This window comes from Enhydra lutris, unplaced genomic scaffold (assembly GCF_002288905.1).
Source record: "Enhydra lutris kenyoni isolate GAN:26980312 unplaced genomic scaffold, ASM228890v2 scaffoldscaffold74, whole genome shotgun sequence".
Taxonomy (NCBI): domain Eukaryota; kingdom Metazoa; phylum Chordata; class Mammalia; order Carnivora; family Mustelidae; genus Enhydra; species Enhydra lutris.
The window spans coordinates 6885851-6899089 of record NW_019154158.1 but is presented as its reverse complement, the minus strand read 5'-3'; the positions used below and the strand labels follow the sequence as shown (position 1 = coordinate 6899089).

Below are 13239 nucleotides of genomic sequence, written 5' to 3'. Positions count from 1 at the left end.
TAATATTAAAGGATTAAATTCATGATGAAGATATAATGCCTATGCCCCAAATAGCATTGACCAACATTTATAATATAAAAACCCCAGGAGATACAAGGACAAATAAAGCACACTAGATATAGGAAACTTTACCTCACAGATGAAATTACTTTAATACTGAATGCTTACGCACTGGGAGAAATAGCTTTTTAGGATTGCTTAGGATTTTACCTAGCTTTGATTGGTTTATAAAGAGAAAGTTCTTCCAATGATTGTTAAAAGTAAATTCTGGCATTCTTGTTAAGTGTTATCCTCATTTATGTGACATCAAATCATTCATGCTTAGAAATTTTTTAGGGCCTGTAAATGGGAAGGGATAGTTGAACTAAGTGAGGCCAAAATAGAATAAATGGAGAATAAGAGTTGAAGGAAAGGAAATTGAATATCACAGTGATTGGAGGATATAACAATGTTAATATTGTGTTAGACATAGGTTCTATTTAAAATTGAGGTCATGAATTTCTTTATGATTACAGTTTATTTGAGAAACATTTGTTGGTTAAGTTCTTAAAAGACTGCTTTACCTGCTGGTTCCTTAAGGAGTAAATAAAAGGATTTAGCATTGGGGCAACAGAGGTATTGAGCACAGCTATACCCTTAGTCAAACCCACTCCTTCTTTTGCTGATGTTTTGACATACATGAAAATGCAACTTCCATAAGAAAGAGAGACAACAATCATGTGTGAGGAACAAGTGGAAAAGGCCTTTCTCCTTTGTTCAGCAGAGGGGATTCTCAGAATTGTTTTAAGGATGAATACATAGGAAAGAACCACTAATATTAAAGTTACCATGAGCATGAATACTGCCCGGAAGAAACCCATGAGCTCTAGAAATGCTGTGTCTGTGCAGGAGATCAACAGCATAGGAGAAGAGTGACAAGTGAAGTGGTCAATGATGTTGGAGTGGCAGAAATCCAGTTGAAGTCCCATGATCACAGGTGGAAAGATAATGAGAAATCCAGCTAGCCAGGAGCTAATTATAAGCTGGTTGCAGACTCTGCTGTTCATTATTGTTGTGTAATGCAGTGGCTTGCAGATAGCTACGTACTGATCATAAGACATAGCAGTCAAAAGAAAAAATTCTGTGGAGCCAAGGAGTATGAAGAAAAACTCCTGTGCCATGCAGGAATTATAGGAAATGGTCATATCTCCTGTTATAATGCTGACCAGAAATCTAGGAATACAAACTGTTGTGAATGAGATTTCTAGAAAAGAGAAATTCCTAAGGAAGAAATACATGGGAGTTTTAAGGTGAGGATCTACCAGAGTGAGGGTTATAATTGTCAGGTTTCCAGCTAAACTCAGTATATATGTGAAAAACAGAAATAGAAAAATTAAAATATTTAGTTCTGGGTCATTTGTTAATCCCAGAAGAATGAACTCTTTCACAGATGTTTGATTTTTCATTTCTTACTGCTGACTTCTTCTAAGTCTGTAAATGCAAACAAAAAACAATTATTTTTGTGAGTTCAGGATTTTTTTTTAAGATTTTATTTATTTATTTGACAGACAGAGATCACAAGTAGGCAGAGAGGCAGGCAGCGAAAGAGGGGGAAGCACGCTCCCTGCTGAGCAGAGAGCTAGATCCCAGGACCCTGAGGTCATGACCTGAGCCAAAGGCAGAGGCTTTAACCCACTGAGCCACCCAGGTGTCTCCAGGATTATTATTATTATTATTATTATTATTATTATTTTGGTACTTCTGCTGGTTTAAAAATATGTAAGACATATAATGGAGCAATGAATTGTCCATCAAATTGTATTGAATATTGGAAACATATATGAGCCAGCACAAAAAAACTTATGCCTAGTATCTTCCTTTTAGACCACTAGCCATTTAACATTGAGTAAGTCACTTGGTAGGTCTAATGAACACATCTGTATATGAAAACTATACTTATCAAATGTTTTACTTTCTTTTAAAAATTTGGTCATATGTGTATGAAAATATAAAATATAAGATATTATTTTATTTCAAACATTTTCTTTCTCTCTCTCTGTTTTTTTTGTTTTTAGATTTTATTTATTTATTTGACAGACAGAGATCACAAGTAGGCAGAGAGGCAGGCAGAAAGAGAGGAGGAAGCAGGCATCCCGCCAAGCAGAGAGCCCAATGTGGGGCTCCATCCCAGGACCCTGGGATCATGACCTGAGCTTAAGGCAGAGGTTTTAACCCACTGAGACATCCAGGCACCTGATATTATTTTATTTTTATTAAAATATTTTACTAATGACCATGTTATAATGAATTTTCTTAAAAAAGAACATTTAAAATTTGCTTTTTAAAATAGTTTCTACAATTTACTCAGGATGTTTCATATCTGTCCTACCTAAATAGAGAATTAATAACTTAACAAAAGAATCAAGGCTATAAAATCTGAAATATATAATCTTAAACCTAGAATTAAAACTTTTCCTTTCTGAATTAAATAACAATCTATTACTTTTTAGAAGATATTCAAAGAGAAACATTTAAGTGATTTAGGTTACAAATTGATTAGAAAATGGAAAAAAATAAATGAGGTATGAAATGAAAAATATACTTACAGTTATATAATCTCCTATGGTAACAGTTTGGCTTCTCAAATCCAAATGTTCTGTTGCCTTAATTTAATTGAGTGTCAGTGTTTGAGGCTTTCCTTCTGGAGTATTTTATAGACTTCAGAATTTGTTTCTGCCTTTAATTTCATTATGCAAGAAGCTATTTCTGTAGTGTGTAGGTGGAATTTGGCAGGATAATCCTGGTCACATAGAGAAAGATGAAACATGTTGAAGAATATGTTTAGGAAAAAGTTTATTCCTGACGTTGGGGAGACCCTCATAGAAAGTTGACACAGCCCCAGTTGCTGGTAGAAGTTGCAAACAAAGTATTCAAGAGGATTCGTAACTGGTGATCCAGGAAATAGTTGGTGACACAGTGGAAACAGGTTTACATACTGTTTCATATAGTCAATCCATGTTTAGTTTGAAAGGCTGAGACTCAAATGGTCTTGCAAAAGTTTTTCATTGGGTAGCAGTATCTCTGGCACTACGCCATTGTTTAGGAGTAAAGCCAGAGGTATGGAGAGGGGAGGCCAGCAGCAAAATGGACCTCTGCTCTAAATTTCTGCCTGGTAACATGGAGAACTAGAGACTGAGCTTTCCTGGAATGTGTGTTAGACTCTCAAAATAAATAAAACGTAAAAGAAGGAGAAAAATGTGGATCGAGGCAGTAGTTACAGTGAAATAGGCAAATAGAGGTGACAAAGTTGTATGTTTTGCTGGTTAATTAAGTGAAGCTCTTTGTTCAAAAGAAGGAGAAGCTCAAGCCATGAGTGAGAATCAGGAAATAACAGGTATAGGAAAGAGGTGGTCTGCATAGGAATGAAAAAAATTTTTGAGAGAGAAAATCCTTGTCAGAGCTAGCATTTAGTATCCTTTGTTTTCCAAAATTTCCATAAAAATAAAAATATCCTGACTCTAGATCCTTGGAAGATCTACTAATATAACATTTTACCTGACTCCCAGTAACTTTGGTAAAATAATGATGAACTGTAATTTTGTAAAAAAAAAAAGTTATTCTTCCCTTCCAGTGGGAAAAGTTGGTTTTCCAACTCTTGTTACCAAAACGACTAGTTTTATCTGCCCTCTCTCCCTCTAAATAGTCACAGGAGATTCTTGCAGAAAAGCAATTAAATGTCCCTGGAGAGAGATGTTCCTGAGGAGTATATTCTAAAGTTTTGTTGAATAATTTTAATTTGGTAGCCTTGGGAAAGGTTTCTTTAAAAAACAAAAAAAAACAAAAAAAACAAAACGTTAAATGTCAGAGAGGTGTAGAGGTACAGAGAATAGCAGTGAGGTAAAAAGCAGTCTTGGAATTTTCATATTGTCAATGTATTTTTTTTTTAAAGATTTTACTTATTTATTTGAGAGAGAGAGAGTGAGAGAGAGCATGAGAAGGGAGAAGGTCAGAGGGAGAAGCAGACTCCCTATGGATCTGGGAACCTGATGTGGGACTTGATCTTGGGACTCTGGGATCATGACCTGAACTGAAGGCAGTTGCTCAACCAACTGAGCCACCCAGGTGCTCAATGTTATGTTATTTTTACCTGAGATAAATGTCTGCTGAGGCACTCTAATCCAATTACATGTAAACTTGTGAAGAAGCATAAAACTACAAGAAGAAAGGGCCACAAGGATATAAAATGTTCTATTCAAATATTTTGTTCATAAAAATATATTGAGAATAAACAAATAAACAATCTATGGGTAGTATACAAAAAAACCCACAACTTTTTGCACAGTGAAGGAAACCATTTACAAAATGAAAAGGCTACCTACTGAATAGGAGAAGATATTTATAAATGATATATCCATAAGGAGTTAATATCCTAATAAATAAAGAAATTATACAACTCAACATAGAAAACCCCCAAATAACCCAAATAAAAATTGGACAGAGATTCTGAATAGGTGATTTTCCCAAAGAAGTTGTACAGATGGCTAACAGACACATGAAAATGTGCTCAACCTCATTAATCATCAGGAAAATACAAATCAATACCACAATGAGATATCACCTTACAACTGTCAGAATGGCTAGAATCAACAAGGCAAGAAACTATGCTGGTAAGAATGTGCAGGCAGGAAAAGAGAATCTTCTGATGCCCTTTGATAGGAATATAAATTGTGGCAGCCACTGTGCAAAAAAGCATGGGATTTCCTCAAATCCATTTTGATAGATGTCCATTGAGAGATGAATGGAGAAAGAAGATGTGATATATATACAATGGAATACTACTCAGCCCAAAACAAACAAACAAACAAACAAACAAACAAAAAACCAAACCAAACCAAACAAACAAAAAAAAAAACAAAAAAGATGAAAAATGAGATCTTGCCATCTGCAAAACATAGATGGACCTAGAGGGTATAATGCTAAATGAAAAAGTCAGAGAAAGACAAATACCATTTATATATGCAATCTAAAGAACAAAACAAGTGATTAAGCAGAAAAAACAGACTTCTAACTACAGGGAACAAACTAGTGGTGGCCAGCCTTGGTGGGGAGATAGAAGGGGGGGATGTGTGAAATAAATAAAGGGGCTTAAGAGGTACAAATTTCTTATTATAAAATAAATAATTCATGGAGATGAAAGTTACAGCATAGGGAATATAGTCAGTATTACTGTGATAATATATAGTATGCTATTTATTGTGATGAACACAGAGTAATGTGTAGAATTGTTGCATATGTTGTATACCTGAAACCAATATAACATGTATGTTAGTTATGTTTCAGTAAAAAATAAGTAAACCTCCCCCTCAGGGATTTCAATAATTCTGACGTTGGAACATTTCATGGCATCATTTATTTCCCTAATTCTGTTTTCGTGGCTTCTAAGCTCTTTGTTCCAGGGTTCCTCCTGATCCTTTTCTCTAACTGTTTGTCTTCCAGATCACTAATTCTATCTTTTGTCTCAGTTACTCTAGCTTTTAGAGAATTTAGATTAGATTGGAACTCATTGAGAACATTGCGAACATCATTCCTAGTGGTTTTCACTTCTGCCCTAGTCAGAATTATTGGAATCCCTGAGGGGTAGGAGAAAGAAAGAAGACTAGATATATTTGAACAAATTCTCCATGAAAATTTTCCCAATCTCACGAATGGAACCAGCATTTGTGTACTAGAGGCAGAAAGATGTCCCTCCAAGATCATAGAATCTAGAAAGACCTGAAGACACCTGATAGTGAAAATGATGAATCATAATTGTAGACAGGAGCTCTTGAAAGCAGCTAGGACAAAGAAATTCCTTATGTACAGAGGAAAGCCCATTAGAATAACGTCAGACCTGTCCCCAGAAACCTGGCAAGCCAGAAAGGGCTGGCAAGATGTATTCAGGGCACTAAATGAGAAGAACATGCAGCCAAGAATACTTTATCCAGCAAAACTGACCTTCAAAATGGATGGAGAGATAAAAAGCTTCCAAGACCGGCAAGGTTTAAAAGAGTATGCAACCACCAAGCCGACACTGCAGGAAATATTAAGGGGGGGTTCTATAAAAGAGGAAAAATCCTAAGAATATCATTGAACAGAAATATATGGAGACAATCTACAGAAACAAAGGCTTCACAGGTAACACAATGTCAATAAAAACGTATCTCTCAATAATCACTCTCAATGTGAATGGCCTAAATGCACCCATTAAATGACACAGGGTTGCAGATTGGATAAAATGACAGGACCCATCCATATGTTGTCTACAAGAGACCCATTTTGAAACTAAGGATACACCCAGACTGAAAGTGAAGGGATGGAGAAGCATCTTTCATGCCAATGGGCCTCAAAAGAAGGCTCGGGTGGTGATTCTCATATCAAATAAATTAGATTTTAAACTAAAGACTGTATTCAGAGATACAGAAGGACACTACATAATTCTTAAAGGGATTATCCATCAAGAAGATCTAACAATTGTAAATATTTATGCCCCCAATATGGGAGCAGCCAATTACATAAGGGTTCAAAAAAGGGGCAACAGATGTGGTGAGCACCAATACTCCTTTATTGATGTCCACTTCTTCTTTGGCTAAAGGCTTGACGTAGATGAAAATACAGCTGCCATATGTGATGGTAACAACAATCATGTGAGAAGAAGAGGTAGAGAAAACTTTTTTCCTTTGAGAAGCAGAAGGGAATCTTAGAATTGTCCTGATGATAAATGTGTAGGAAAGAATGACACCTATCAGAGTAATAATGAATGTCAACACTGCGCAGATTATAACCATCTGTTCTATAAACCAAGTATCTGAGCATGAAATCTTAAAGAGAGGAGATTAATAGCACTGGAGTCACAGAATTCCAGCTGGAGACCCATACCGAGGGGTGTGATGATGATCATCAGTCCAGAGATCCAGCAGCAGAGGATGAGGATGGTACAGACTTTGTTGTTCATGATGGTCACGTAATGAAGGGGTTTGCAGATGGCCACATAGTGGTCATAGGACATGGCTGCCAAGAGAAAAAATTCTGTGGCCCCAAAAAGCCCAATAAAAAATATTTGACTAGCACAAGCATTATAAGTAATGATTTTGTCTCCAGTTGATATACTGTACAGGAATCTGGGAATACATACTGTGGTGAATGATATTTCTAAGATGGAGAAGTTTCGAAGAAAAAAATACATAGGTGATTTAAGATGAGAATTCATGAATGTCAGAATAATAATGGTCAGATTTCCAGTAATACTCAGCACATAGGTGAGAAACAGGAAGATAAAAAGGAAAACTTGCAGCTGGAGGTCCTCTGTAAGTCCCAACAAGATGAATGTTGTTATTGCTGTGTGATTTCTCATTGCTACTTTTGATGTTTTAGGCGATCTACATGTAAGAAGTCAAAGAGAAAGTATCTAAACAGTAGAAAGGAAACAATAAGGGAAATTCGAAGAAACAGAAAACAATAAAGCAAGAGAGAAGTTGAAAGGAATCAAGAGCTGATTCTTAGAAGGAAGGGATAAATAACAATTGATAAAACTGTTGTGGGACTGAGCTGGAAAAAAGAAGATTTATCAGGAATAAGAGCAATAACATCATTAGAGATTATACAGATATTAAGAAGATACAAATGAAATATTTTGAAAACATCTGCAGAGTAGATTTGGCAACTTAAATGAAATGAACGAATTCTCTGAAAGATACAATTGACCAAAGCTAATTAAAGATGAAATACCTAACCCATACAGCCCTGTATCTATTAAAGGGAACAAATACATAGTTAAGTCATCCTATAAAGTAACTTCAGGCTCAGATGACTTGGTTGTAGATTTCTACTAAACATTCAAGACAAACAAAAACACCAATTCTATACAAATCCTTTCATAAAACTGATTGTTGAAACCAAAAATTATAACATTATCTGGTGGAGCTTCTGATGATTATAAACATAATATAAATTATAACTGCAATAAAAAAGGAAAGAGTGAAGGGTCCTAGAGAGTAATACATTTTCTATATTCTATCTCCAGTGGTAAAAATTAATTCTAAGTGGTCTGTGAATTGTTTACTGTGTATACTATAATTCACACACAAACTTTTAAGAAATGGTATAGTCAAAAACACATTATATAAAGTAAAATGAAACACTAGGGTTGTTAATTTTAAAGCAGGAAATAGGAAACAAAAGAAAGAACAATGAGAACAAACAAAAATCATGTAACAAAATGATTAACAAAAGTCCAAACATAAAAGCTAACATTGTATAAGTGATCAAAACATACATCACTGGTTAAAAGGCAATGATTATTAGAATGTGTTTTTAAAAAAATTGCCCACCCAGGTGCTGTATTTGAACACTTCACTTCAAATATAATGGCATATATTAACCAATCCACTGAGCCACCTGAGTGCCCCTCAGGAAAAAAAAAAATGACAAAATTCAGTACTTCTTTACGCTGAAAATTTCTCATTAAAGTAGAAGCAGAGAAAACAGTCTCAATGTGATAAAGGACACCTAGTTATAAACAAAACAAAACTTCAGTTTATATCAAATATAAGAAGAAAACCCTGCAAGCTCTCCTCTAAAATCATGATCTATGCAAGGATGACTACTTCATAGCTCATGTTCAACAATGTGTTGGAGTTCCTAACCTACAAAATAAGGTGAGAAAAAGATGATGACATTGTGATTAGGAAGACAGGACTTAAATCATCTTCCTTTGATAACAGGATTGGGTTGATAAAGAATCCTAAATGACCTACAAGATAATCCTTGAATAAATAAGTGGTTAATTGGGTGATGGGCATTAAGGAGGGCACAAAATGTGATGAGCACTGGGTGTTATATAAAACTGATAAGTTATTGAACATTACATATGAAAATAATGATGTACTATAAGTTGGCTAATTGAATTTAAACAAAAGATAAATGAGTTTAGCAAGAGCACAAGAGTGTCAAGGGGCACCTGGGTGGCTCAGTGGGTTAAAGTCTCTGCCTTCGGCTCAGATCATGATCCCAGAGTTCTGGGATCGAGCCCTGCAACAGGCTCTCCGCTCAGCAAGGAGCCTGCTTCCTCCTCTCTCTCTGCCTGCTTCTCTGTGATCTCCATCTGTCAAATAAATAAATAAAATCTTTATTAAAAAAAGCACAAGAGTGTCAAAATATATAAAATTGTATTTCTGTATAACAATGTTGAGCATTTGAACTTGATAATTTAAAAATGTCATTTACAGCATCATTTAAACATGAAACACTTGGGCATCAGTTGAACAAATTATTATATTATAGCAATACTTTGTAAACTTCAAAAAACTGACATTGAGATATGTGTAAACATATAACTCATTGGACTAGAACAATGTGTCCTGAAATAAGAGTAACATAAGGCAAATTGAGGGGAAAATTAATGCCTTCTCACAAATGGTGTTGCTACCATAAGATATACATATGGATAAAAGTGAACACAATGAGAAGTGAACTTGAAATAGATCATAGACCAAATTTAAAAACTTGCTTTTCAAAAGATACCATAAAAAAGTGAAAAGGGGGTGCCTAGCTGGCTCAGTCAGAAGAGCATGTGAATCTTAACCTTAGGGTCATGAATTCAAGCCCCACGTGAGATGTAGCGATTACTTAAATAAATAAAACTTAAAAAAAAAACTGTTTAAACGGAAGTGAAATGAAATGCCCTATACTAAGAGAAGATATTTATAAGACAGGTATTTGACTAAGATTTGTATTTAGTGAGTGTATAGATGTAATATGTACTATGGATATAGACATGCATATATATATTATGGATATATTTCACTTTACATATATGAAATACATATTGATCTATGTTATGTACATAATGTAATAAAGATACAAGGTAACATGTATGTATAAGTATACACACATAGTCATATACACACAGTATACTAATACAAAGACAAACAGCCCAATAAAACTGGTTCAAGATTTGAGCATATACTTCACTTAGGAAGACGCATGAATACCAAATGTGCACATTAAAAGATATTCAACATCATTAGTCATTAAGAAAATAAAAACTAAGTGATAATCAAACATTATTAAACATTTGTTAAAATGGTCGATATTAAATGTACTAACAATAGCATGGTGGGAAAACCATGAGGCAATTGAAATTTTCACATATTGCTGGTAGAAATATAAAATGGTAAAGCCACTTTGGAACACAGTTTTTCAGTTTCTTATAAAATTAAAAATGTATCTGTGAAATAACATGTCAAATTCAACCCCAAGACTTTACCTAATAGGAAAAAAAACTATGTCCTTAGAAAGAGTTGATAATTGCAACTTTATTCATAATAATCAAAAGAGGAACATAATGTAAGTAACCATTGAGAAGTGATAAAAAGTGGTGTATTTGGTACATAGTAATAAAAGAATAAAGAATTCATCTATGTGACAATGCGGAGAACTCTCAAAGTAGTATGCCAAGAGAAAATATACACATTTTAAAGGGAAAATACCATAAGCTTTAATTTATTTAGAAAAGATAAACCAAATCTACTACGAAAGATTAAGTGGGAAAGAATACAAACATTCAGAAGTGATATAAATTTATATATCTTGATTGTACTATTAGTTATAAAGATGTATACATACATTTGTTAAGACTCAATGGAATGCTACACTTAAAATAAGTACATTTTGTTGTATGTAAGTTTTACTTTAATAAAAGTGATTTTTTCTTTTTTTAAATAGGCTCCATGCCCCCCACACAGAGACCTACTTGGGGCTTGATCCCTTGACCCTGAGATGAAGATCTGAGCTGAGATCAAGAGTGAGGTGTTTAACTGATTGAGCCATGTTGGTGCCCTAAAAGTAATTTAAATAAGACAAGTCATGGAGTGAGAGAAGATATTTGCGGTTATCATCAAGGACTGTAACCAGAATTTATAAAATCTACTACAACTCAATAAGAAAAGAAAAACCTAACCTAATAACAGACTAATTTCTTCACTAAAGAGCTTATCTAAAGGCTAGTGAACATATGAAATGTGAACTTTTTGTACTTAGGGAAAAGGACGTTAAATTCACAACTACTATACAATCCTGAGAATAATGGACATTAAAAAGAGATGGATCATCCCATGTATCTTGAAGATTAGAGTGTGCTTTTGTATAAACACTATGAAAACTCTTTTTAAAATTTTTTATTTCTTTTCAGTGTAACAATATTCATTGTTTTTGCAGCAAACCCAGTGCTCCATGCAATATGTGCCCTTTCTAATACCCACCACCTGGTTCCCCCAACCTCTCACCCCTACCCCTTCAAAGCCCTCAGATTGTTTTTCAGAGTCCATAGTCTCTCATGGTTCACCTCCCCTTCCAATTTCCCTCAACTCCCTTCTCCTCTCCATCTCCCCTTGTCCTCCATGCTATTTGTTATGCTCCACAAATAAGTGAAACCATATGATAATTGACTCTCTCTGCTTGACTTTTTCACTCAGCATAATCTCTTCCAGTCCCGTCCATGTTGCTACAAAAATTGGGTATTCATCCTTTCTGATGGAGGCATAACACTCCATAGTGTATATGGACCACATCTTCCTTACCCATTCATCCGTTGAAGAGCATCTTGGTTCTTTCTGCAGTTTGGCAACTGTGGCCATTGCTGCTATAAACATTGGGGTACAGATGGTCCTTCTTTCACTACATCTGTATCTTTGGGGTAAATACCCAGTAGTGCAATTGCAGGGTCATAGGGAAGCTCTATTTTTAATTTCTTGAGGAATCTCCACACTGTTCTCCAAAGTGGCTGCACCAACTTGCATTCCCACCAACAGTGTAAGAGGGTTCCCCTTTCTCCACATCCTCTCCAACACATGTTGTTTCCTGTCTTGCTAATTTTGGCCATTCTAACTGGTGTAAGGTGGTATCTCAATGTGGTTTTAATTTGAATATCCCTGATGGCTAGTGATGATGAACATTTTTTCATGTTTTTGATAGCCATTCTTATGTCTTCATTGAAGAAGTGTCTGTTCATGTCTTCTGCCCATTTTTTTATATGATTCTCTGTTGTGTGTGTGTTGAGTTTGAGAAGTTCTTTATAGATCCTGGATATCAACCTTTTGTCTGTACTGTCATTTGCAAATACCTTCTCCCATTCCGTGGGTTGCCTCTTTGTTTTGTTAACTGTTTCCTTTGCTGTGCAGAAGCTTTTGATCTTGATGAAGTCCCAAAAGTTCATCTTCGCTTTTGTTTCCTTTGCCTTTGGAGACATATCTTGAAAGAAGTTGTTGTGGCTGATATTAAAGAGGTTACTACCTATGTTCTCCTCTAGGATTCTGATGGATTCCAGCCTCATGTTGAGGTCTTTTATCCATTTCGAATTTATCTTTGTGTACAGTGTAAGAGAATGGTCGAGTTTCATTCTTCTACAAATAGCTGCCCAATTTTCCCAGCACCATTTATTGAAGAGACTGTCTTTTTTCCACTGGATATTTTTTCCTGCTTTGTCAAAGATTAACCGACCATAGAGTTGAGGGTCCATATCTGGGCTCTCTACTCCGTTCCACTCGTCTATGTGTCTGTTTTTATGCCAGTACCATGCTGTCTTGGTGATCACAGCTTTGTAGTAAAGCTTGAAATCAGGTAACGTGATGCCCCCAGTTTTATTTTTGTTTTTCAACATTTCCTTAGCGATTCGGGGTCTCTTCTGATTCCATACAAATTTTAGGATTATTTGCTCCAGCTCTTTGAAAAATACTGGTGGAATTTTGATCAGAATGGCATTAAAGGTATAGATTGCTCTAGGCAGTATAGGCATTTTAATAATATTCATTCTTCCGATCCACGAGCATGAAATGGTCTTCCATGTTTTTGTGTCTCCTTCAATTTCTTTCATGAGTGTTCTAAGTTCCTCAAGTACAGCAACCTAGATGAAATGGATGTATTCCTGGAAAACTATAAACTCCCCAAATTGAACGAGGAAGGAATTGACAACCTGAATAGACCAATATCTAGTAACGAGATTGAAGCAGTGATCAAAAACCTCCCAAAAAACAAGAGCCCAGGACCTGGTGGATTCCCTGGGGAATTCTACCAAACTTTCAAAGAAGAAACAACACCTATTCTCCTGAAGCTGTTCCAAAAAATTGAAGCAGAAGGAAAACTTCCAGACTCTTTCTATGAAGCCAGCATTACCCTGATCCCCAAACCAGGCAAAAACCCCACCAAAAAGGAGAATTTCAGACCAAT

At 35.3% G+C, this 13239-nt stretch overlaps 1 protein-coding gene and 1 pseudogene across 1 annotated transcript; both read right to left on the bottom strand.

The window, feature by feature from the left end:
• Window positions 1-509: 509 nt before the first annotated feature.
• Window positions 510-1445, bottom strand: LOC111160188 (olfactory receptor 6C76-like). Its single transcript, XM_022523092.1, has one exon. The coding sequence runs from the start codon at window positions 1443-1445 to the stop codon at window positions 510-512; it is 936 nt and encodes a 311-aa protein (XP_022378800.1).
• Window positions 1446-4161: 2716 nt separating this feature from the next.
• Window positions 4162-7369, bottom strand: LOC111160132 (annotated as a pseudogene).
• Window positions 7370-13239: the final 5870 nt, after the last annotated feature.

Excerpts from the sequence above, each read along its gene's own strand:
- LOC111160188 (XM_022523092.1), bottom strand. The coding sequence starts at position 1,445 with ATGAAAAATCAAACATCTGTGAAAGAGTTCATTCTTCTGGGATTAACA.